This window comes from Mustela nigripes, chromosome 2, assembly GCF_022355385.1.
Source record: "Mustela nigripes isolate SB6536 chromosome 2, MUSNIG.SB6536, whole genome shotgun sequence".
In the NCBI taxonomy this organism is placed as follows: Eukaryota; Metazoa; Chordata; class Mammalia; order Carnivora; family Mustelidae; genus Mustela; species Mustela nigripes.
In genome coordinates, this window is record NC_081558.1 from 20,512,207 (window position 1) to 20,538,920 (window position 26,714).

At 42.6% G+C, this 26,714-nt stretch overlaps 1 protein-coding gene across 5 annotated transcripts in view; it reads left to right on the forward strand.

Annotated features, from left to right (window-relative positions):
- The window catches only part of LOC132011368 (dedicator of cytokinesis protein 3), a 104,213-nt gene that overhangs the window by 43,356 nt on the left and 34,143 nt on the right, over nt 1–26,714 (forward strand). For all 5 annotated transcript variants that reach the window (XM_059389821.1, XM_059389822.1, XM_059389824.1 and 2 more), the window contains exons 15-23: nt 4,062–4,156; nt 6,330–6,405; nt 6,944–7,044; nt 7,309–7,367; nt 9,570–9,718; nt 19,063–19,148; nt 21,503–21,529; nt 21,665–21,760; nt 26,268–26,328. In XM_059389821.1, the coding sequence (XP_059245804.1) occupies nt 4,062–4,156; nt 6,330–6,405; nt 6,944–7,044; nt 7,309–7,367; nt 9,570–9,718; nt 19,063–19,148; nt 21,503–21,529; nt 21,665–21,760; nt 26,268–26,328 (750 nt within the window). The remainder of the gene's footprint in view (nt 1–4,061; nt 4,157–6,329; nt 6,406–6,943; nt 7,045–7,308; nt 7,368–9,569; nt 9,719–19,062; nt 19,149–21,502; nt 21,530–21,664; nt 21,761–26,267; nt 26,329–26,714) is intronic.

A 26,714-nucleotide genomic window follows, 5' to 3' on the forward strand; every position in this document is an offset into this window, starting at 1 on the left:
CTGATGCCGAGTGATATGGAGCACTTTTTCATGTGTCTGTTGGCCATCTGACAGACACATGAAAAAGTGCTCGTCATTCATTTCTAACTCACATAGAGGTTGGAGAACATGCTTTATATGATTTCAGTTCTTTTAAATATAGTGAGTCTTTCTTTATGGACTAACATATGATCTGTCCTAGAGAAGAAATGCATATATCCTTCCATGTGTATTCTGCTTATTGTTGGATGGAGTGGTCTATAGTAATTCTTTCAGACATATTGGCTCTTTTGTCATTATAAAATTTCCCTTTTTGGTCTCTAATGACAATTTTTGTTAAAGCCTATGTGGTTTAATATTAACATAGACACACCAGTTCTATTTTGTGTATATACCCATTTTATTGTATATATTTCCTATCCTTTTACTTTTGAGGTATTTATGTCTTTGAATCTAAAGTACATATCTTGTAGACCATGTATAATTAGATTATGTTTATTTTTTATCCATTTCCCCATCTCTGCCTTTTGATTAGAATATTTAATCCATTTACATTTACTATAATTACAATAAGTTAGGATGTTACATTTACATTTTGCTATTTGTTTTATATCTGTCTTATATCTTCTCTGTTCCTCTGTTCCTCCATTACACAGTAAATATTTTTACTGTGTAATTTTAATTCCTTTTTTGTTTGTTTCAGTATATATTTTTTTTATTTGACAGACAGAGATCACAAGTAGGCAGAGAGGCAGGCAGAAAGAGAGGGAGAAGCAGGCTCCCTGCTGAGCAGAGAGCCTGATGCAGGGCTCTGATCAGAGAGCCTGATGCGGGGCTTGATCCCAGAACCCTGAGATCATGAGCCAAAGGCAGAGGCTTAACCCACTGAGCCACCCAGACACCTCTATTTTGGTATATTTTTAAAGCTATTTTCTTATTGGTTGCCCTGGGAATTTCAATTAACATCTCAATTCTACCAGTTCACTTTAATAGTATACAAAAACTTCACTCCAATAAAGCTCCAATCCTTTCTTCTTTTTTTGCTGTTACTGTCATATAAATTACATATTTATGCATTATAATCTCATCAATGTAGTTTTATAATTATTGCTTTATGCAGTTGCTTTGTAAATCAAATAGGAAAAGAGCTACAAACTTAACATATATACTACCTTTTATATTCACCTTTATCTTCCTAGTGGTTTTTATTTCTTCATATGGATTCAAGTTACTGTCTAGTGTCCTTTTAGTTAAGTCTGAGAGACTCCCTTTAGCATTTCTTTTAGGGCAGTTCTACTAATAATAGTTCTACTAATAACAAATTCTCACAGCTTTTTTTTTAATCAGAGAATTTTAATTTTTTAAATTAAAATTTAAAAAATTAAATTTTTTAATTTAATTAAATTAAATGTTTTTTGAACATTTAATTTTTGAATGATAGTTTTGCTAGACTTAAGACTCTTAGTTGACTCTCTGTTATTTCAGTACTTTGAATTTGTCATTCCACTGCATTCTTGTCTCCACCATATCTGCTTGTAAGTTACCTGTTATTATTGAGAATCATTTGTGCATGATAAAAATTTTTTTCTCTTCTTGCTTTCAAGATTCTATCTTTGTTTTTGGCATTTGACATTTTGACTATGATATGTCTGTATATAAATTTCTTTGATTTATATCCTGTTTGGAGTTCATTGAGCTATTTGGATGTGTAGATTAAAGGGATTTTTCATCAAATTTGGGAAATTTTTAAAATATTTCTTCAAATATTTATTCAAAATCGCTTTCTCTTTTTCTCCCATCTCTCTTGACACTCCTCTTACTTGTATGTTTTCATAATTAATGGTATCCCACATGCTCTGTTTTTCTTCATTTTCTTCCTGTTCCTCTGGATAACCTCAATTGACTTACCTTTTAAATTTGCTGATTCCTTCCTCTGTCAATTCAAATCTTCTGATGAGCCCATCTAGCAAAATTTATATTTCAGTTATGGTACTTTCAAATTCTAAAATTTCTATTTGATGCTTTTAAAATAATTTCTATCTATTTTATTGATATTCTCTATTTGATGAGATACTGTTCTTGTACTTTTCTTTAATTCTTTAAGCATGGTTTTCTTTAGTTCTGTGAATATATTTATAACAGCTGATTTAAAGGCTTTTCCTAGTAAGTCCAACATTTGAGCTACTTCAGGTAAAGTTTCTGTTCACTTCTTTTTTTCCTGTGTATGGGGCATACTTTCATGTTTAATTTTGTGTATTATAATTTTTTTGTTAAAAGCTGGATAATTTAAATAATGTGGTAACTCTCAAAATCAGATCCCCCACCACTTCCCAGGGGTGGTTGTTGTTGCTTTTTGTTGGTTTGTTGTTGATGTTGATATTTGTTTGCTACTTATTTAGTGACTTTCTTGGACTAATTCTTGAATGTCTGTGTTCTTTGTTATGTACAGCCACTGAGGTCTTCATTCAGTTAGCTTAGTGGTCAGCTAATAGCCAGACAGAAATTTCCTTAAATGCCTTAAGTCAGTAAGTCTTTAATACTTTGCTAAATACCCGTATGTGTGTGTTGGGACTCATTTTCAGTGCTCCAACAGTTTACATTACTGCCTTAGCCTTCACTTCCTGCTTCACATAGAGCCTCAAAGTCAACCAGAGTGAGAGATTAAGCTTCTCAGGTCTTTCCTGGGAATATGTACAGCCCTGAACACGTGTGTAGACTTCTAGGTTCCCAGGAATATGTCAGAGCTTTTCAAAGTCCCCTATAGATATTTCATTCCCCAGATTTTTCTTTTCAGTCTTTTGGAAATTTTTTTGATGTCCTAATGATATGGTTGCTTCAAGAAGCTGGGATGTTAAATTATTATGGCTCATTTTTTCCCCATATATGCCCTAGGTAAAAGGCTCTTCTCATTGAGTGAGCTCTGGGTCAGATCAGATAAGCCCTCTGAATGGGGATTTCCCAGGTTGCTGAAGAACAGATAAAAAGTAGCAGTTGGGGGTGGGTGGGTGGCACTTTCCAGGAATTCATTACCACTGTGGTTCTATAGTAGTTTGTTTTCAAGGATATACCACCAAAGTAGAAAGAGGAATGGGATGGGAATGGAACAAGCCAAAGTGCAACAAAGTTCACTGTTCTATTGAGATTCAACCATTTTTCTTGAATAACACTCCTTGGATTGTTGCCAGTCTTTGCTTAACCTGCTTTGTCAGTGTTCTCATTATTTTCATAGAGGAGCACATTTTGGAGGTCTTTACTCTGCCATTCCTAAAATGCTTCTTCTGTCAATGTGTTACATTTTTTAAAGATCTTATTTATTTATTTGACAAAGAGAGAGAGCACAAGCAGGGGGAATAGCAAGTCAAAGGAGAGGGAGAGGCAGGCTTACTGCTGATCAGGGAACTCAATGTGGGGCTCATGGGATCCATGATCCCAAGACTCTGAGATCATGACCTGAGCCGAAGACAGAGCTTAACCAACTGAGCCACCCAGACGCCCCTCCTCTCAATGTGTTCTTTACATTCAAGAAAGCAGCTTCTTTTTAAGATTTGATTTATTTATTTTAGAGAGAAAGAGAGCATGTGAGCCAGGGCAGAGGAAGAGGGAGAAGCAGAAACCATGTACAACATGGAGCTTCATCTCAAGACCCTGAGATCATGACCTAGGCCAAAAATCAAGAATTGGACACTTAACAAACCAAGCCACCCAAGCACTCCCCAAAAAGCAGTTCTTATAGTCCAGTGTTCAAGGGCCATGACCCAAATAATGTGACCCACAGGCCCAACTGGATACCAGTTCTGCTGGACTGCAGCCTTCCTCATGCTTTGCGCTTTGGGCACTGGGCTCAGGGTCCAGAGCTGTCTGTAGGCTACCCAGTTTGGATCTGTTCCCACCTGACCTGAGAGAGTGCCTAGATCTCACTTTCATACAGGCCCCCAAAAGAAAATAACTCACAAAACGAACCAGAATCTAACTTACTAATGCCATCCATTCTCATGGTCTAGAGATCAGGAGAACCCTGTTAAGGAAAGGCATGCTGTAGTGGTAGTGGTGGTGTCTCACATAAGACTTTCCTTCTGGATCAGGAATTCCTGCTGAAGATTTTCTGTGTGTTCCGGAACCTGATGAAGATGAGTGTCTTCCCTCGGGACTGGATGGTGATGAGACTTCTTACAAGCAAGTGAGTGTGGACGGGCCCTGCATAAGCATCATCAGAGCTATTCTCAGACTAAGGAAAGAGAGACAGGGAGAGAGAGAGAGAGAGAGAGAGAGAGAGAGTGTGTGTGTGTGTGTGTGTGTGTGTGGCAGAGGGAGAAAGCAAGACAGAGATCCTGGCCAAGGCCATGGTGACAGAGAAGATAGGGTAAATTTGAAAAATATTTGGAGGCACAATCAGCAGGACTTGACCATTTACCATAAGTTCAAGATTAAGAAAGTGTTAAAGATAGTCCAAAATGGAGTCTTAAGTGACTGGCAGAGATGTCATGGTAAGGATAGAAAAGGAATGTAAAGGATGTGAAATAATAATACCCAGAGAAAATGCCTCCTTGAGGGAGGCCTGTTCCATGCACCACTGGCCTCTTTGGCTCTCTAGTTTCAGGCAGTTTTCCCAAGTCCTCCTCTTGATTTGATTTCTGTTGTCTGCCAGAAACTGCCTGCCTCCCACAGCTAGTGCTAATTACCCACCCAAGACCTGGCTGTAAGGCTCTGACCACTTCTGACTCTGGCGACAGAATTCACTCTTAGTCTGCCCCCAGATAGTCTGTTCCATTCATATTTCTAGCCTGTGCTTCTACTTGGCAAACCAGATGATTGCAGGTAGTAAGATGTTGTCTTATGTGGTCTCCCTCTACTTGGGAAAAGACCCCTTCCACTTGGCCTCCACGGTCTAACCTGCTGCCTTCTCCCACTGCTATGCTTTCCTTTTTTCTTTTGTCTTCATCTTTTTCTTTTTTGGGGAGAGAGAGAGAGTAGGGGAGGAGAGGCAGAGGGAGAGAGAGAGAATCCCAAGCAGACTCCACACCCAGCACAGAACCCAATGTGGGGCTCAATCTCACAACCCTGAGATCATGACCTGAGCTGAAATCAAGAGTCCAATGTTTTACTGAAGCACCCAGGCACACTGATCTGCTTTTTATGTTGGCATTTTGCAGAATGTAGTGATATTATCTATGTTACATATATTAGCAATGTATCAGCATCATTTTCACTTTACCTTTTATAGGGTACTTTTTTTTTCAAAACTGTAAACATTTTATACAGAACAGAAGAATGGTTATAAACAAAGTTGCACATGTTTTTCCTCAAATAATGGATTTTCCATTTGATTCCCTCTTGTTCCTTTTTTTTTAAAGATTTTATTTATTTATTTGAAAGAGAGAGACAGAGATAACGGCAGAGATAGTGCAAGAGAGCACAAGTGGGGAGGAAAGGGAGAAGCAGGCTCCCCACTGAGCAGGGAACCCGACATGGGGCTCAATCCCAAGACCCTGTGATCATGACCGAACCAAAGGCAGATGCTTAACCAGCTGAGCTACCCAGGCACCCTTCCTTCTTGTTCTCTCTTAGCTCTCCTTGGAGTACTTCAGGGCCCTCAACTGATCCTATAGTAACAGCCTCTTCTTTTAAGGATTTTGCCTTTCAAATTTGTCACCTCCTGGGCCAAAGCCAAGGTGCTCAGTGTAAGCACTTTGCCAGGCACCCAAAGCCCTCTGTAGTCAGACCCTTACCTGCCTGTCCCACTTCATTTCCTCTCTACTTTAACCTGTGCCTTCGGCTCCAGCAAGGCAGCCTTCCATTGCTCCTTATATATACCCAGGCTAAAATTGAGAGTGATTTTCTAGGCCAAAGGCTAAAAACAAATAGCTTATAGATACAAATAATAGTATGTGACAACAGTAGGGATTTAATCATTAAAAACCCTTGTTATCAAGTAAAATAATAAAATTATACTGTAAGTCCTCTGATAGTCATATACCTTCATTACCCAGAAGTCCTCAAAATACTAGAATCACTCTTTGAACTAGAAGAAATCCTAATGAACCAACTAGTTCCTCCCATCCACACTTATAGGCAGGGAAACTAAGGCCCAGACAGCAGTGGTGCCAAGGCCAGGTAATGGCAAAGCTGAGCCTAGAACCCACCGATGTTCTGTGCTATGCTGCCTACTTTGGGGCATTTCTCCAAGAAATGCTTTCTGTGAGGTTTGTGCCATCTATCTCTTTCTTTTGTAGTCACATCTTATATGAAAGCAAGTTGTACTCAAGGCATTAGCTCATAGGTCAGAGATGCTAAGCTATTGGATGCCATCATTAGTCTTTTAACTCCACCAATGCCTTGTCCCCTTACTGCAGTATTATAGTCACTACTGTCCAGTACCTGTCTTCCGCACTGCACAAGAACTTCACAGAGACAGACTTCGATTTTAAGGTAGGAGCTCCTGAAATCCATCACTGTCTTTGTAATAACACTAGAAAGCCAGGAAAAAAAAAAAAAAAAGCTCACTGTTTTTGTTTCTGGGTTTGGTTTTGTTTACTAAGAACAACTTTATTTTGCTCTCAATTTTTCAGGTCAGGAAATTGAGAAGGGCTTACCTAGCTGTCAGATGGGTGGCTGGGAGCTGGGGCAAGCTTACTGGGTTTGGTTTATTAGTATGTTCAGAGCATTGAACCACTTCCAAGTTTGACAGTGAGTAGGCTATACCCTTAGAGTGCCCCTGTGGGAGGTGCTGGGAGCCAGACCTCCAGGAGTAGGCTTTCTAGGCCAGAATCAAAACTATGGGTTTCAAGGAGTCAAGAAAGAAAAAAAAAAAAAAAGTTCCGTTTGCAAAGATACTTAAAAAGGAAAAAAAAATCAAGATCTTAAAATTGTGAAATGAATTCTGTGCTACATCCATATATTTAGAATCTCTCTTTGTAAGGTTAAGGACTCGTGCTGTCACATGTTTTCTCTTTCTCTGTCTCTCTAGGTGTGGAATTCTTATTTTAGCCTGGCAGTTCTGTTCATAAATCAGCCAAGCCTTCAGCTAGAAATCATCACTTCAGCCAAGAGGAAGAAGATTCTAGATAAGTAAGACATATGTCTCTTCTTCACCTCCCTACCACATGCCCAGATGGGGTTGTGTTTCAATTGAGAGGCTCCTCAGACGTCCACAAGGTTCTCACTGGGTAGCTTCCCAAGGAGCCAATTGTGAGAGTTTGGTTGAGAGCCAAATGACTTAGTATTGGGGGACACATTAGAAACAGTGCTGAAGTGCTGACCTTATGGGGTTTGTAGCCCTGCCTTCCTGAACTTTCTCCCCCTGAAAGCTGGCTCCTGTGTTACTATTTCCAGGTATGGGGACATGCGTGTGATGATGGCTTATGAACTGTTCAGCATGTGGCAGAATTTGGGTAGGTCTCTTCTCCCTATTTTTCCCTTGCACATATTGCATAGCCAAATAAAAAGCGACAAGACTAATAACTTCTCCCAGGTTTTATGGATGTTAATTCAGGCCCAAGAGACCTTTACATATCTTCAACGTAATACCTCAGCCGGATGGTACAGCACATGTGCACAGAGCTCTCGGCAGGGAGAGTTAGGCTGAGAAGCAAGACCCCAGGAATACATATGCACACTCCCCTTTTCGAGAACTAAAGTCAAAGGAGAAGAATATAAAGGCTCTGGGAGTTTTTCCCAGCTTGAGAACTCATGCTGGTAAAATCTTCTGTGTTCTCCATGTCCCAGTGCAGATGTTGCAGTTCAGAAGCATAGATCTTTTTTTAAATTTTAATTCCACTCAAGTTACCACAGAGTGTCATATCAGTTTCAGGTGTACAGTTACAGGGATCCAGCAGTTCTGTACGTTCGTCACTGTTCATCGTTCGTAAGTGAGGCAGAGACCTTGCAGACACGCCACACACGAGTAAGGGCAGCAATTCGTTTTCATAAATATTGGAACACTTTTTGGGTCTCTGATATTCAGACCCTGCAGATCAGGTTTCTGCCACCGTCTGCATGAGGACTGCATGCAAGAAGGGAATCGCAGCCTCTAGGAGAAATTGATTTTAGCTCCCTTTCCTTCGACAGCTTCTCTAATATCCTGAAAATTGTCAGTGTTTGGTGGAGTCCTTTGATTGCCCTGGTGACGAGAAGAGCCATCCTTTGGTACTAGAGGCTTCTAAGTGGCCTCTTGGGATGCTAGAGAAGTAGTCACTCTTCCTGGCTGTTACTCATGGCTCTGAGGCCTTAGGAATTATGGTCATAAAATCTTACAGTCCCAGAAGCAGCAGACAAGGTGTGAAGTATTCCTGCCAGTGAACACTAGGGCTTCCCTCCGTTAGTGAGGATACATTGCACCAAGCAGGCTTTCCAGCTTCCGTACTCCTACACCCTGCATCCAGCATGGTCAAGGTATAGATTTTAACCCTAAACTTGACTCTGAAATTCCCAGAAACACAAGGTGCTAACAAACTGTACCAAATACCAAGATGGGAATATATAGAGTCAGCCTCAGGGCTTACCTTTGCTCTTTAGATAGGCTTTCACAATGGAAAAAAAATCAAAAAAGTTGCCAGGTTTGCCTGATAAAGCCATTCCTGCCTCGTTTTTTGTTGTTGTTGTTGTTTTCCTGGTGGAAATGGTATTTTCTGGTCCTCAAGAACTGACTTAACTTGGCTTTAGCAGTCATTACACAGGCCCATACTTCATCTCCTTTATAGTCTCTGAAGGACCAAAAGCAGAGCCCTAGAGGATGGCTCACTCTGTTTTACCACTGCATGGAAGAGGAAAGTTCTGTCCCACAGTCCTCAGGACTGGCCCCGCCTTCTGGGAACATGACCCAGATTGCAGGCCAGTCTCAGGGAAACCTGCATCACCCACTTGCCGTGGGAAGGCCTCATAAGGACGTTGGAAGCTGTGTTGAGCTGGCCTGAGTAGATGCGGTACTGCCATCAGAAGTACCATGAGAAGACAAGGGGCAGGGACAGGGAGGATACAGACAGAGCCTCTAAACCATTCTGTCTGGGTAGAGTTGTGCAGGAGGCTCCTGCTAACTCAGGAGGAGGCTTCTTAGGCATACTTGAGCACAGGCAGTGAAAATGCTCATGAACTTCAGGCCTCTAGCAGCTGGACCAGGGGCTATGAACATCTTACCACTTAAAATCCTCTGGACAAGAGGTAGAAACCCCAGGGATAGTGTATTGTATTTAAGCAGAAATATACGGGTTTTCCTTGCTAAATCAACACTCAACACAGCAATCTGGAACTATCATAGGGTTACTCACAAATCCTCTTCTGCCTAAAGTAGTAAACTCTGTTCCTTGACCTCAGAATGATTTTCAGGTAGTTTGCTGAACCTCCCATTAATTCTTTGGAAAGATAGTTTCCTAATAAATGCCTGTTGAACATTTATTTTAGCTGGGCTGTACCAGTTTTATCTATGAACTCTAAAAAGCCAAGAAAAGGAGTATCTCAGAAAGCCATAGGGGAAAACTTGCTTTATTCTCAGTTGCTTCCAGGGCATTTGAAAGTAGGTACTGTGGCCCCACATGGGAAGCTTCCATAGAGGGACCAAAGAAAGCATAAACTAATATATATTGGGTTTTGTTGTTCAGGTGAACATAAGATCCACTTTATTCCTGGAATGATTGGTCCTTTTCTGGGTGTGACACTGGTCCCACAGCCAGAAGTGCGGAATATCATGATTCCCATCTTTCATGACATGATGGACTGGGAGCAGAGAAAAAATGGCAACTTCAAACAGGTAAGACAACACCCGCCAGTGTTCAGGGTGCTCTCCTCTGGATAGACCCCTCTGCCCAGGCAGGTGACCCAAATGGCCAGAATGTGGTTCCACTGGGAATGGACTGTAGTTTGACCATCTTGAATCCTGCTCAAGGGTTTTCCCTTGCCAGCCAGACTTGATTTGTGGATTTTTCTTTATGAAGTTAGAGGTCAGAAAATAATCAAAGGAAAGAAATGAACATCTGAGAAAGAAACTTTCTGTTCAAGGAGAGAATGGTTTAGGACTGTAACCTCCCAGCTTCATTCAGGAGAGGGCCCCAGGAGCATGTGGTCCTCCCTCTCTGGCATTCCTAGGACTAGAACCGAGACCAGATGACTTCTCATGGCTCAGGGTAGCCCAGAATTTCATGGACTCTTGCATAGGAGATATAAATAAGCCCTTAGCTTCTTACTAAATAGCTTTAGGCTGTGCCTTTGTGCAAATCATCTGCTACCTCTAAGGTAGAAGAAATGTCCCCTGCCTTTCTATATGTAGCTCCAGGGAATAGGACTAGGATCAGTAGGGATCAGTGGTAGGGAAGCTGATTTTAGCTAATAAAAGAAATAACTTGCTAACAACAGGAACTGCCTAGTGTAGGCTGACCTGCTTTAGGGGATGGGGAGTTCCTCTTTGCTGGTGATTGTCAAGCAGATAGTCCCAGGGGGCCTCTAGGAAATTTCTGTACTGGGTTGGAGACTGTACCACTTTTCAATAAGCTCCCTCCCAACTCTGTGGCTTGGGATGAACCAGTGATCTTAAAGTGAGTGACTATAACAGTGAGGAGCAGACCAGGCAAACAATAATTTTTAAATTATTATTTATTTATTTTTTAATTTATTAAGAGTAAAATTCTTCCACCACCACAATCAAGATTTTCTAAATTCCTAAAAATTCCATCTTGCTGGTGACTAACATAACACAATAAAAAAAAAATTCCATCTTGCTTCCTTTTTGTAGTTAAACCCTCCCCCTATCTTTAACCTATGGCAACCATTGATCTATTCTGTACCACTGTAGGTGGGCCTTTTCCAGAATGTCATGTGAATGGAATCATGTAAACTGTAGCGTTTGGAGACTGGCTTCTTTCACTCAGTGTAATGCCATCAAGAGACTCATCCACGCAGTTGCACGTGTTGGTTTTTCTATGGCTTAGTAGTATTCCATGGCAGTTTATTCACCATTTGAAAGATATTTGCATTGTTTCCACTTTTTGTTGATTGTGAATATAGCTGCTAACATTTCTTTACAGGTTTTTGTTTGAATATAAACTTCCATTTTTTTAGGTAGAGATCTAGGAATAAGGTTGCTAGATATTGTGATAAATGTATGTTTAACTTTGTTAGGTGCTATCAAATTTTATTCCAAAATGGCAATACCACTTTGAAATCCCAACAGCATGCTGAGACTTATAGTTGATCCATATGCTCACCAGAATTCAATACCATTTATTTACGTGTTTATTTTAGCCATTCTTTTTTTTTTTTTAAGATTTATTTCTTTGAAAGAGAGAAGGAGAGAGAGGGGGAGAGTACAAGTGGGAAGAGAAAGGCAGAAGGAGAGGGAGAGAGAGAGAATCCTCAAGCAGATTCCCTGTTGAGTGCAGAGCCTGATGCAGGGCTCAATCCCAGAACCCTGAGATCATGACCCAAGCTGAAACCAAGAGTTAGACATTTAACCAACTGAGCCCCCAGATGCCCCTATTTTAACCATTCTAAGAGGTATATAGTTATGTGTCATGGTAGTTTTAATTTCCATTTCCTTAATGATTAATGATGATGAGCATCTTTTAATGTGTTTGTTTACCATCTTTATATCATCTTTTGTGAAATGATTATGCAAAACTTGTGTCCATTTTTAATTGTGTTATGTTTTCTTATTGTTGAGTTTTGAGTTTCTTATTGTTGATATATATATATACATCCATATGTATTCTAGATGTCAGTCCTTTGTTGAATATATGATTTACAAATATTTCCTCCTAGTACTTAGCTTTCTTCCGTTTACTACAGTATCTCTTGCAGAACAAAAATTTTTAATTCTTATGCAGTCCAGTTTCTATAGACCGTGCTTTGGGGGTCATATCTGAGAACTCTTTGCCTAACCCAAGATCACAAAATTTTTTCTTCTGTGTTTCTTCTAGAGGTTTTATAATTCTATATTTAGATCTATTACCTATTTTGAGGTAACACTTGTATAAGGTGTGAAGTATGGGTCAGAGTCTTTTTTTTTCTTTTTTTCTTTTTCTTTGTCCAACACCTTTTATTGAAAAAAATACTATTCTTTGTCAAAAATCAGTTCACCATATGTGTTAAGTTCTCTTCCTGGACTCACTAGTCTTTCCATTGAAGTCTTATCTTTTACCATTACCAGAGTGTCTTGATTATGGTAGTTTTAGAGTTAGTCTTAAAAATCAAGTGGTGTGAATCTCCAAATTTGTTCTTTTTCTCTCCAATATTGTCTTAGCTATTCTAGTCCCTTTTCCTTTTATGTCTCAGAATTAGCATGTCAATATCTGCAAAAATTCCTGCAGAGATTTTGGTTGAGATTGCATTGTATTCTGTAGCTCACATTGGAAAGAATTGATATCTTAGTAATACTTAATACTTCTAGTCCATGAAGGCAATGTGTCTCTCCGTTTTTTTAGGTATTGTTTTACTTCTTTCATTAATGTTTTATAGTTTCTGTATGCAGAGCTTGTACATTTTGTTAAGTTATATGCATTTCCTATTTTTTTGGTGCTATAATAAATTACTCTGACTTTTAAATTTTACTTTTCAATTGTTGCTAGAACATAGAAATATAATTGTTTTGTATAGTAATATTATTTTCTGCACCCTTGCTACACTATTACTTCCAGAAGGTTTTTGGAGATTCCTTGGAATTTTCTATTTAGATAATCCTATCACCTTCAAACAGAGACAGTTTTATTCCTTTCTGATCTGTATATCTGTATGTATGTCCCTTCTTTTCCTTTCCTTTCCTTTTTTTTTTTTTTTTTAGAGAGAGAGTGTGTGCGCAGGTGAATTGGGGTGGGGGGCAGAGGAAGAGGGATAGAAAATCTTAAGCAGGCTCCACACCCAGTGCAGAGTCCAAAACAAGGCTTGATCTCACAATTCTGAGATCATCACCTGAGCCAAAATCAAGAGTCAGACACTTAATTGAATGAGCCACCCAGACATTCCTTGTGTTGTTGTTTTTTTTTTTTCTTACCTCATTGCACTGTCTAGGACCTCTCGTCTGGTGTTAATAAGAGTGATGAAAGTGCACCTCCTTGCTTTCCTCTTAATCTTCAGAGAGAGCATTTGGTTTGCACAGTTAAGTATGAAGCTAGCTCTAAGTTTTTCATAGATGCTCTTTATCATGGGTAAACAGAGTTTTTAAGATAATAATCCATTTTGGAGTGTGCAGTCCTAATGCCTTTATTTCTTTGGGAAATAATAACTTCAAACAGAAAAGGTCTGCTGCTTTTTTGTGTCATCACAGCCTTTTAATTGTACAAAATTCACCAATGCCTGATGAGAGGACCTTTTACCAAGAAATGGATGACATTGCAGAACTGTACCATGGATCATCTGAGTCTGTTAAAAGAGGGGCTAGGCTGCATCCCCCCATTGCTACTATTGAATAAAGAAGGTTACCTTTGTGGAAGACTAACTAGGAACTCATTTGTCTCACACTTTAAGACTCAGCTGTTAAGTTCTGTTCTTTCCCCCATTAAGACTGCCATGGGGCACCTGAGTGGTTCAATTGGTTAAGAGTCTGACTCTTGATTTCAGCTCAGGTCATGATCTCAGGATTGTGAGATTGAGCCCCATGTCAGGCTATGTGCTAGGCATGGAACCTGTTTAAGATTCTCTCTCCAGGGGCACCTGGGTGGCTCAGTCAGTTAAGTGTCTGCCTTCAGCTCAGGTCATGATCTCAGGTTCCTGGGATCAAGCTCCACATGAGGCTCCCTGCTCAGCAGAGGGTCTGCTTCTCCCTCTCTGTTTGCCCCTTCTCCTACTAGTGCTGTCCACCACCTCAAAAAAATAAATAAAACCTTTTAAAAAGGGGGGGTTCTCTCTCTTCCTCTCCCTCTTCCCATCCCCCTTCCCCCCAAAAGACTATTGTGAATAATTGTTATCTAGCAAGCCATGTAAACCTTGTTATCCCTGATTTAGAAAAATCTTGCTGCTACCTCCCTATCAGGTATTCTTTGTTTTATTTATTTATTAATGATGATGATGATGTTATATTAGTCACCATACAGTGTGTCATTAGTTTTGATGTAGAGTTCCAAGATTCATTGTTTATGTATAACACCCAGTGCTCCATGTAATACATGTCCTCCTTAATATCCATCACTGGGCCAACCCATCCTCCCACCCCCCTCTAAAACCATCAGCTTCTTTCTTGGAATCCACAATCTCTCATGATCCGTTTCCCCTCTGATTTCCCGCCCTTCACTTTTCCCTTCCTTCTCCTATTCTTTATGTTCCACAAATAAGTGAAACCACATGGTAATTGACTTAATCTCTTCTAGCCCCATCCATGTTGATACAAAAGTTGGGTATTCATTCTCTTTCTTTCTGATGGCTGGGTAATATTCCATTGTATATACGGACCCCATCTTCTTTATCCATTTGTCTGTTGAAGGACATCTTGGCTCCTTCCACAGTTTGGATATTGTGAACATTCTTGCTATGAACATTGGGATGCACATGGCCCTTCTTTTCACTACATCTGTATCTTTGGGGTAAATTCCTAGTAGTGCAATTGCCCACTCATAGGGCAGCTCTATTTTTAATTTTTTGAGAAATCCCCACACTGTTTTCCAAAGTGGCTGCACCAACTTGCATTCACATTAACAGTGTAAGAGGGCTCCCCTTTCTCCACAACTTCTGCAACATTTGTTGTTTCTTGCCTTGTTAATTTTTGCCATTCTAAATGGTATAAGGTGGTATCTCGATGTGGTTTTGATTTGAATTTCCCTGATGGCTAATGGTGATGAACATTTTTTCATATGTCTGTTAGCAATTTGTATGTCTTCTTTAGAGAAGTGTCTGTTCATGTCTTCTGCCCATTTTTTGATGTGATAATCTGTTTTTTGGGTGTTGAGTTTGAGGAGTTCTTTATAGATCTTGGATATCAGCCCTTTGTCTGTAGTGTCACTTGTGAATATCTTCTCCCATTCCATGGGTTGCCTCTTTGTTTGATGACTGTTTCCTTTGCTGCGCAGAAGCTTTTTATCTTGATGGGAGTCCCACAAGTTCATTTGTACTTTTGTGTCCTTTGTCTTTGGAGGCGTATTTTGAGAGAAGTTGATCTGGCTTATGTTCTCCTCCAGGATTTTGATGGATTTTTGTTTCATGTTGAGGTCATTCATCCATTTTGAGTTTATCTTTGTGTATGGTGTAAGAGAATGGTCGAGTTTCACTCTTCTGTATATAGCTGTCCAATTTCCCCAGCACCATTTATTTCCATTTCCATTGGATATTTTCCATTGCATATTTTTTCCTGCTTTCTTGAAGATTATATGACCTTAGAGTTGAGAGTCCATGTCTGGGCTCTCTACCCTGTTCCATTGGTCTGTGTATCTGTTTTTGTACTATGCTGTCTTGGTGATCACAGCTTTGTAATATAGCTTGAAATCAGGCAACATGATGCTCCCCGCTTTGTTTTTCTTTTTCAACATTTCCTTGGCAATTCAGGGTCTTTTCTGGTTCCTTACAGATTTTAGGATTGTTTGTTCCAGAATTTTGAAAAATGCCTCCATCAGATATTTTTAAAAAGAAATCTACTCTTTGCACCCCCCCTTTCCACTTCACACCCTCCTATCCGTATGTATCCACTTCTGTTGAAGCTGCTTTCTTCAAAATCATCCATCACCCTCTAATCACCAAAATTTAATGACTTTTTGTCTTGATTCCAATTGTGCTTTCCACAGCTTTGGCCCTGTTAACTACTCCCCTACTTCCTACCTACTAAAATTATTTCTTCTAATTATAAAAGTAGTAGTTATTTAATGTAGAAAAATTAAAATTGTAATAAGCTATAATAAAAAAATCTAATCCATAACCTACCTAACTAGTAACTTGGGTGGGGGGCAACGTATGTCATTTTTAGTCTTTTTTTTTCCATACATCAAAGTTTTTAAGTTAAAAGAGGGTTTTGAAGGGGCGGTGGGGTGGGAGGTTGGGGGAACCAGGTGGTGGGTATTAGAGAGGGCACGGATTGCATGGAGCACTGGGTGCAGTGCAAAAACAATGAATACTGTTACACACACAAAAAATGGAGTCATTGTGTATATTGCGGTTTCGAGGACCATTGTGTGTATTGATTTTGAATTTTCATTTTTAGTAGCATCTTGTCACCCCTGTCTCTTCCTGCAAGCAGTTCATGCTCCGCAGTACCACACTGTCAGTTCGGAGGTCACAGACTCTTCATTCATGGCTTAGACTGCTGTGGTTTTAGTCAGGCTCCTAGTTTTAGAAACTTAGGTTCATTCCAGATATTTGTTGCTAATATTGCAAGAAATATATCCATTCCTAATTATTTGCTTAGGTGAACTTTTCACCTAAAATTGCTGGATCAAAGAGCAAAAGCTTTCGTTAAGTTTTTACAACACCTCTTCTCTCAAAATGCTGCTGTCCACTGATGTGTTAGACTTCAGGCCACCCTCTCTGTGTGCGCTGTCCCAAGCACTGAGTGTGCTGAGATGAGTCAGCTGTTGTCCCCGCCTCCTCTTTGAGATGATGAGCTAGCTCTTGGGGCCAGGACAGTTTCTTGTGCTTTTACTCCTTAGAACCCATCGTCGTACCTGAGACAAGCTAGATTCGTGGAGATGAAAATCAAAACTAACATTCATGGAGTGCTCCCAAGAGCTAGCACACAGGGATACCAAAGAGGACTGTTAACCTCTCTTACTGCTTTGTAAGCAAGAAAACGTAACCTGAGAGGGAAATATCTCGTTCTGAAGGAGGCAGCTGGTTGTCAGAGGACAGATGTTTGTTGAATGAATGAGTAACAAGGTGTCACTTGTCACTTTAGGAATATTGGTTCCATAGGATAAAAGTAACTGTGCAAACCTGAAATTGTCAGTATTACCAATTGTGATACGATATATTTGCAGAACTTAGCATTTCATTTGACTTAAAGACATTGGTTTTGCATACATGGATCTTCAGCATTCCCGTATTTTGGATTTCTCAGTTTCTCCTAATAACTTCTTCCTTTATCAGTACTGCAGAGAGTGATGAAGTCATGTCCCCAGAGCCTTCCATCCCCAGCTCCTTTGCCTAACACAGAAGTTCTAACATTTGAATAGGTATCAGAGCTACCTGGAGGGCGTGTCTGAAACAGATTGCTTCTCTCCTTCCCAAGTTTCTGATCCATTGAGAGCCTGAGAATTTGTATCTATTTATTTTTTTTAAGATTTATTTATTTATTTGAGAGAAAGAGGATGGACTCACGCAAGTGGGGGGAGGGACAGAGGGAGGGAGGGAATCTTTTTTTTTATTATTTCTTTTCAGCATAACAGTATTCATTGTTTTTTGTACCACACCCAGTGCTCCATACAATACGTGCCCTCCCTAATACCCACCACCTGGTTCCCCCAACCTCCCATCCCCCGCCCCTTCAAAACCCTCAGGTTGTTTTTCAGAGTCCATAGTCTCTCATGGTTCAACTCCCCTTCCAATTTTGGGAGGGAGAGAATCTTAAGCAGGCTCATCACTCAGCAGGGCTCAATCTCATGACCCTGAGATCATGACCTGAGCTGAAATCAAGAGTTGGATGTATAACCAGCTAAGCCACCCAGGTGCTCCAAGAATGTGCATTTCTAGTGATATCCCTGATGACTGATACTGCTGGCCCTGGGACCCATTTTGAGAACTCCAAGGAGCTGCTGCACCCATGTGCGCACTGTTGTACCCACTGCTGATCCAGGCCCCCTCCCCAGCTTTGCCCCATTCTGAAAAATACAATCTACGTGTATCTGCATGTGTGAAAAGAGATCCCTTGTTATAAACAGACTCTTATTACACTGGGAGGCGTGTGGCTAGCTGATTGCCCCAGTAAGACAAGATAAGATCTGAACTGAGAATAAGAGACCTTGGCCTCTGGGCTTGGCTCTTCCTGACTTTACAGGACCCCAGGCAAGTCCCTGCTGAATCCTCTTCTCCACACAGAGAAAGACAGATGACATGGATCCCTAAGGACCCTTGGTCTCAGATTTTCTCTTTTCTCTGAAATGCATATTCAAGCAGCTGACTCATCAGGCCAAACACAGATGAATGACAGTGTCCATCACGGCCACATAACAGAGCACCATAAACAGGACTGTATTTATGCATCTGTTCTCATTTTCTGCTGCAGGGATTTCAGAAGCCATAATTGCCTTCAATGAATTTCCTAATCCAATTATTTTTTTTATTATTTCATTGCCTTCGGACTCATTGGTCCTATGCAAAATGAGAAAATGCTTCTGTTACAGCTTATCACTAAAAGCAGCCATGCTGTTTTTGTTTACGTGACGTATCTGTATAAATACCAAATACCACATTTTTTATAGACTAATTAGGGGTTTAAAAGATATTTATCTCACATCACTTACAACTAATGTCTCACCTCAGAGTAAATCCAGGGAAGCTTATTAGAAAAGTGGCTGAGCCCTGCTGAGTTCCTTACAGATCAGATGGGTGGGAACAAGTACCATCTTGTTGGATTCTTAGGAATCCAATAACAAATGCAAGGGCCCCAGTGATGAGGCAGTGGCAGAGGCAGCAGCCCCAAGGGCTTTAGGTCCTATGAGGATGACAGTGGAGCATTTTACCCTGAAGGAGAATCTGAAGGAAAGACTCCTACTCAACTCAGAATCATGTCAGCCATTACAGCGAGGACTAGCCCAGGAGCAGGCTTCCTTTGTGACTGGCTGACTAGAAGAGTAAAGTTCTAACCAAATGTAATTTACTCATACAATTTCTTTTGAATGAGCTTTTTTTAAGAAAAAAAGGAAAAAAAATTGGCAAAGGCCCCTTCTGGATTCAAAATACTCTTCTTTCCAGGGAATCCTTGCTTTTTGTCCCTAGACTGGGAAAAGAGTATCTAAGGTATATAAGTTCCAAATTTTATTTAAGCCACTGGAGTGAGAGGCCTTCCTAATCAGGGGAGTCAGGGTGGCTTCTTGGTGCCATAGATGAGATCCTGCCTTCCCTAGGATTTATTTGTTACAAGGAAAAAAATCAGGAAACAGTTCCGCTTCATCCTCACATATGGCAGGAGCTGAATTTCCCATCCTTCCTCTGAGGTCAGCTCAGGTTTACGAAGTCTCTGCTTCCCTCTAGGTGGAGGCCGAGCTGATTGACAAGCTGGACAGCATGGTGTCAGAAGGGAAAGGCGACGAGAGCTACAGGGAGCTCTTCGGCCTGCTGTAAGCTGTTTCAGCCCCTGGCACCCCACGCTGGGGGAGGGGGTGAAGTGGGCTGATGAAGGGTAGGGGTGCAACCCACGCTGGTGGGCAGGCAGTATCTGGAGGGTAGGTATCAGGAGAGACCTGGATCATTCCTAGTCAACAAGAAGATGGCCTTATGGCAGTAAGTTTGCTCAGGGATTGCCATAGTTGACTAAAAAGGTAGAGACAGGTGATAACTCTGAGCTCTTAGATTTGCTGATAGGAAAAGGGAAATCATGTGTCTTCGTAGCATGCACTGTATCCTGAGCAAACAACCCATGGGGACTCAGTGAGGGCTCAGTGCTGGCATTTCTAAGAGGAAAAAAGTTAATCCCTGGTTTGTAAGGTGGTTCAGTCAGCTTGGGAAAAACACTACTGTGGGTATTGTGACTTTAGCAAGCTGTACCCACTCTCCAGGCCAGTTTCCCTGTTTGTAAAACCAGGCGGTTGTGCTGAATGACGTCGGGGGTTCTCCCAGGTCCACCATTCATAGCTTCTGTCTTGAACTGATGGAGGCCAAGAGACCTTACAGGACTTGTCACAGGGCTAAATCCAAAGAGGGACTCGAGGATGCCATGGTCCTCCTAGATAAATAGTGATGGTGGACACTTTACCTTCCTAAAAAACAAAATCTTAAGACTCTTACAGGTAGAGAGTCCCTTCCCATCTTACTCATTATTTCCAGCTTTAATACTTTTTTTTTGTTTCAGTGCCATTTTGAAGATAAGCCTGTAACATACTTTTCCAATAATAATACTGTACATTTACTTAGAACTTTACAGTATACAAAATGTATACTGTATACACACCTATGAAGTGGGTAGGGCTGAAGTTATCTTGATGAATAGAGGTGATAAAACTGAGCTCAGGGAAGTGTTAGCCTGCCCTCAGTGGAACAATCAGTGAGAAGCAGGTCTGTGGGGGAAAGACCCAGATCTTCCAGTTTCAAGAGGTGGTGATCTTTGGACTATAAATCCTGCCCACTTTGTTCCTTGATGAGTCATATGATAAAATACAAATTTATTTGGAAGGTAAATAATTATTATCTGTGAAAATGAATCCATACTTTAGTATGGTGCTTTTAGCTGAAGATGTTTCTAATTATGGAAATAATACAGAGAAATCTCTTCCAAAGTCACTAACAGATGATTTTACTGCAAAGGAAAAAGCACACAAATAACTTGCAGTTACTAATTACTTGACCAAATAGGGTTTCATAAACTCTTCTAAATCATGTCTGAGGGCAGAAAGCTGCAGAAGACCATGAAACAGCATTTCCCAATTTGTGTTTTGGGGAAGATGCTGGGGAAGAAAATAAGTGGATCATGAGCTAATCAGTTCAGAAAAGATTCAATTAAAATTGAACAGGCTTCTGTACTGCAGGACTTCTCAAAGCCTACCATACAAAGAAAGTTGTGAAATCTCTCCAACAGGAGTGTGACCGGCATTTCACGGGCTTGTTTGCTCACAGAATACCTTTCTCAGCCCTCCAGGACAGCAGAGCTCTATAGAATAGTGTGGGAAATCCTGACACAGTGGCTTCATCCACACAGCTCAGAGCCCAGAGCAATGGTGCTGCCCTGACTCTCTAGTAACATGGGTCACATGGGAAACCCTCACTTTCCCAGGAGTCTCATCTCAGGCCATACACTGTGTGGGGAAGACCGTCACCATCATGGAAGCATGAATGGCAGCCAGGTTGGGCCTCTAGCTGGGCCTGCCATTCCAGTTGACTTTCACTACTTTCAGGGAATGAGGGACAGTGTGGAAAGGAATCAGGGGTGAGACCTGGACCTGGGCTTATTACTGGAGCAAGCAGAGTGTCCAGGTCACCATCCCCTAGGAGAGATCTGTGAGAAGGCAGAGAAGCCAGAGGCTGCCCTGAAGTACCAGCAGGGACTGGCAAATGAGAAAAGGACCTGGGCATTTAGCTCTTGGCTTTGGTACGTTTCACACAGAAGCATCCCCTGACAGTGGAGATGACCAGCTCTAGCTCCTGGACTCACTTACTGCCCTTCATACTGGACTGTCCAGACTAGCCAGAACATTTTTCTTGGTTTACATAGAAAGGTTAGTTTGTATGTTCGCTGAGGATGCCTCTCAAGCAGTGATAGAAGTAGTCAGCCAACTGCAAGACCATCCTCAGGGGGCTCTCACTCAGCTGCTGTTTCAGAACAAACCTCACAGCATACACCTAAAGGTCTGGGGCTTCAAAACCCCTTCCTCAGTTCATTGGCACCCTTAGGAACTTAGACAGGAAAATGGAAAATATGCTCATCTGTTCCTGCCAGTTCAGTAATCACCTTGTCTTTGCTTTCTGCTGCATGGAGTAGAACCCAGCTGTTTGGGCCCTACCCCAGGTAAGACTGCAGTGTGGTAAGTCTGCCGTCTCCAGATCCATCGCAGGCCCCACGGGCTCTGGGACCTCACTCTGGTACCCAGGAAAAGCTCATGATTTGTACATTGTGTTTGTTTCCCCTACCTCCTACCAATAGCCTGCTGGAGAAGGTCGAACAGGAAACATGGCGTGAAACCGGCATTTCCTTTGTGACCTCAGTCACCCGCCTCATGGAACGCCTTCTTGACTACAGGTATCTTCTCAGACACCAACCTACCTGACCTCTTCTCTGATCAGGATGCTCTCCTCAGCAAGGGCATCCCCAACTATAAAATTAAGACCATGTGGCCTTCAAGGGGAGGACTGGTCTGGGTTTTGGGTGCCATCACCAGTCATGAGGCATCTACTGATGGCCAAGGAGAGAAAGGGAAAGAGCCTTCTCCCAAGGGTGGGCCAGGGCTTCCTGGGATTCCCTAATATGTGCTCCCAGGGGATATTCCAGGGACATGCTGGCATCTGGCTTTCCATCCAAAAATCAAGGCTCAGAGAAATGGCCACAGCAGAACAATGCAGGAAACAGGGTCCTTTGTGCAGATGTTCCTAAGAGCCATATGGCAGATGGGCAGGGAGATGTCACCTAGTGTGGAAGTGGGACCTTGTAGGACTTCCAGTTGGTTTTTCCAGGGACTGGGGACCCTATTTTTCCATACCTCTATTCTTTGCCTAAAGTCTGCTTATTTCTGTCCCTTGGTCCTGGTAATGAATAGATTAGAGGAAGCAGATGTGAGCTCAGAGATCTTTATGCTGTGTTCAGTCTGAGAGTTCATGTAAAATTTGTTTTTAGATGAAGTCTTGCCTTCTGTCATATCATGGCTTTTGAATTACTCCAAAACAGGCTTATTCTCTCAGAAGAGTTCATGTGGTGGTTAGAGGAAAGTGATAGGGAATGAGGAAGAATGACAGAGTAAACCCATCGCCAAGCAATAGTTGTCTCCTCTGTGCTACCAGATGTGCAAACACGAAGGGAGAGTACTTGCAACCAATGTATCAGGAAATTAGGGAGTTTAGGCCACCTCCAGCTGCTGCTGAATAGAGGGTACTGCTATGCCAAGACTTCTGCTTTGCAGAAGACTCAGGTGTCCATCCTGTGCACTAGCTGGGCTTGGAAAAGGAATTCCTGAGAAATGGGCTCACGTCTTAAGCATCTCCTTTTCCTGTAGCACAACTGTGCCTTATGAGGTCACAAGTGGCCTTTTGGGGACCTCTTTTAGAATAGTGAACCCCCTTGCTCATGCCACCTCCCCAGCCTTTTCTGTACCTGCCATCAGACAGGGAAGGTTGGACAAAATTCTGTAACCTCCCCCTCACTGAAACATTTACTAAAGGTCAGCTCTATTCCGCGGCCTACTAGAAAGAGCCAAAATTAATTTCCTAGCCTAGTTCTAGCTGTCTGTTTGATTTTTGTACCTACCTTGTACAAACAATTCAAACTCATGGCCAAAACCAATTTCATTCTCTTCCATTTCTTGCCTCAAGAATGGTTCCTAAAAAACAAAGTTCATATTCTTTCATGTGGCATCAAAGCCCCTTCATAAACTGGCCTTTGCCCACTTATTCAGCCCTGTCCCCTGACAGTCCCCACTAGCCATGTGCATACCCTAACCTCCTAGTGGTGTTCTTTGCTAACACAAAAGGAAACACCACAATCCTTATGATGGCTCTTATCTATTAAAAATATACCACATGCGGGGACGCCTGGGTGGCTCAGTTGGTTAAGCAGCTGCCTTCGGCTCAGGTCATGATCCCAGCGTCCTGGGATCGAGTCCCACATCGGGCTCCTTGCTCCGCAGGGAGCCTGCTTCTCCCTCTAACTTTGCCTTCCACTCTGTCTGCCTGTGCTCGCTCTCACTCGCTCTCTCTCTGACAAATGAATAGATAAAATCTTAAAAAATATATATATATATATACCACATGCTCTGTGCTTTACAAACACTGTCTCAAATCCCATATGCAGCCCTGAAGGATTTATCCTTGTTTTCATCAGTGAAGAAACACCATTGGTAGGAAATGCCATTAGTAGGATCTGAACCCACACCTGACTCAAGAGCCATGCCCTCTCCCCTCACCCATGTTGTCCCCACTCACATCTTTCCCTTCTGTCTTCTCTACGTGCTGTCTTCTCCCAAGAGTGCCCTTCCTACCAAGTCCCATCAAGGAGGCTTTCCCAGATAGGAGCTCACCTGGATCTTTGCACGTACTTCTTCCAAAGCATCCAAAGCCCTTTGGATCATTTGTCACCTTTCTGACTCATTCAGTTGAAGAGAGTGACTTCTTGAGGACAGGGACCTTGTCCTTATCTCCCCGGTTCCCTGCATGGAGTTTTGATGGTCCTCAGGCAGGTGTGCAGTACATACTGATTGACTAGAAGACCATGAAGGAAACAAGAAAGTCTCTTCAACCCCAGTGCAGTTCAGTTCATCAAGGACCTACTAAGAAAATAGTTGTTGACCGTTAAATATGTATACATTGATTACACAATTAATTAATAGTTTATACTCCAGAATGACTCACCCTAGAGTGTGAGACTCCGTTTTAGCATGAACCTCCTCTGGGCACCTCTTCCATGTTTGCGCTAATGTCTCCATCTTCTGTGAGAACAGTACTCTGTGTCAGATACAGAGGTGCTCACTGGTGGCTTTGGTATTTCCCAGGCAAGGAAGCAGAGCCCCTGGGGTTGCAGGTGGGGGGAGTGGTTCTTAGTGCTCTGGAACATGCAGGGACAGAGCTAGAGTTGCCAAGCCTTGTGGATTTAATTGGAGCGCTCTATCTAGAAGAGAAATGGGAAGTTATGGAGCCTTCCAGTCCCGCCCCGCCCAGGGGCTGCCTGGGCCCTGGTCTTGCTCAGCACAAGCACCATGTTCCCACCCACGTGTTTCAGAAGCCTGTTTAGGAGAGTCTTCCCTATTCCTTCTCCAGAGAAAATGCAGGAGAGCAACAAACACACCCAAGTCAGAGGCTTTAAAACATGTCCTCTCTGTGGAGTAGCCACACGGAAGTGATACAAAACCACACAGAAGAGAAGAGTCAGTTGTTAGCAGTGCATGGGAGAGGCAGTCATAGTGCACAAAGGTGGATGGGGAATGCCCCCTGCTACCAAAGGGTTGAGGCCAGTGCTTTTTTGTTTAATTGACTTGATGGTAAGGTTCTAGTTATGACCAAACAGAAGGTGATACCTGGTAAGTGATTCAGATGCTTTCTAGAAAAAAAAAACATCCATTTAATGCCAAAGTAGCTAGTTGAGATGTCACTGCCCTCTCTGGGACCAACTTATTGGAGAGACAGATGCCTCCTGCCACTTTGAGTGTTGCTTGTAACAAGTTGGCCATCTGGCCCTCCTCTTGAAAAGTCACAGTAGTTTCCTTTCCCTGGTAGCTCCAAAAGACAGGCTCTGCAGTGGCCTGTGCAGGAACCCCATGTCCAGCTACAGATGAACCAAATGCCCATGCCTGAGAGGGAACCCAGAAAGGAGGACCTTGGTCTCAAATCCCACATTGTTGCCTGCTCTGATAGTAGCCCTCCACAGAAGGAAGGACATTTGACTTTGTGGAATACCATGATTGCTGTGTAGATCGTTCAGTATTCTTTTCTTTCAAAGAAGTCATCCCTCTGGGAGCTGGATTGCAGCAGGGAAGGTGGGGATAACTGAGTTTGTCCAACGATCACCCAGAAGTTCAGGGACTTGGACTAGGGCTCCTGACTCCCAGCTATGAGGTTTCTCCCTAGGCCACATGCCTGTCAGTGGAGCAAAGCCAAGACGCTCTCTCCCCCCGATCTTAGTGCTCCACAAACCCACCTATGCCCAGCTGCCTGAGGAGCTACATCTACACACCAGAGCAGCGTGGGGTGCCACAGAACGGGGCGCAACAGGCAGATGGGACTCTGACCGGCTGTGCATATAGGAGGCTTCTTGCCAGATTCACCAATCTGGTTCTCCTTCTCCTCTGTCTCCTTGTGCCAAGCCTCTGCTCCTTCCAGAGGAGCTTGGTTTTGACCTCTCCCTCTCCCCTCTCTCCCTAGGGAAGGAGCACCATCCCCAGTGTTCCCGTTGTGTCTCACAGGCCAGCCCTGACCCCTTCTCCATCCAACCCTGCCCAGCTCAGTCTAGCATGAACGCAGCCTAGCCCTGGCTGAAGCTACCCTCACGCCAGAAAGAAACTTCAAACATGTGTTTCTTTTTAGTGTACAGGAAGGACAGCACAGGGAGAAAAGTCAGTGAGGCGGCTAACATGATGACCAGGCCATGGCCGCTATAGCCACAGGGTCCTGAGGCTAGGCCCTTGAAGCGTAGTATCTTGGCTTCTGTTGAACACTGTCCTACAAAGGGAGCTTCCCCTGTCAGGAAAGCTCTGTGCCTCTCCTTCTGAGGACTTGGGGATTTAACATTCTACTTTACCGATACCCTCTTCTGTGCTGAGGATACTGGTCGGTGCTGCTTTATGCCCTAATGTACTATCTGGTCTCTACACTCTGCCACCAGAATGATGGGTTCAGTTGAATAGAGACCTCTGAGCCCTGAAAGTGGGTCCAAAGCTCAAGGGGAGTTCCCTGTACAGGCCCCATCTGTGGAAGCATTTTCTGTTGGAGAGCATCCTAATTTCGTGTCTAGTCATGCTAATGCCTCCGTGACTCTGGAGTCCTAGGCATTGTCTCAGAGGCAGCACTTCATGTCATGGGACATTTATTTGTGTTCTCCCATCCAGGGACTGCATGAAAGGAGAGGAAACAGAAAATAAGAAGATCGGCTGTACTGTTAACCTGATGGTGAGAGGACATGGGCCCTTCCTCCTGTCTGCCCCGTGGAATCTGTCCTACAGTGTGATGGGCTTGGCCCTTCTACAGTGGCTGTAAGCCTAAGGGTTTGAGTCAGGATATCAGCTCTGTCACTGGTATCTTGGAGGTCTGCAACTCCTCAGTCACATTCCCACTTGGGAAAGGAACGACATGAGCTTCTCTTTGGACAGAACTCCACACTGGCCTCTTGGCAAGGTCCAGTCAACCCTGACATACCCTACATCCCAGTCTGCCTTGGCCCTCGTCCCCTTACTCACCACTTAGGACTCCCCCAGGTCTGCCACTGGCTGCACCACACCTGGGGAGCAGGTGTGTCTTCTAGCTGATTCTTTCTCTTTCTGGTGCTGGGGGCCTCC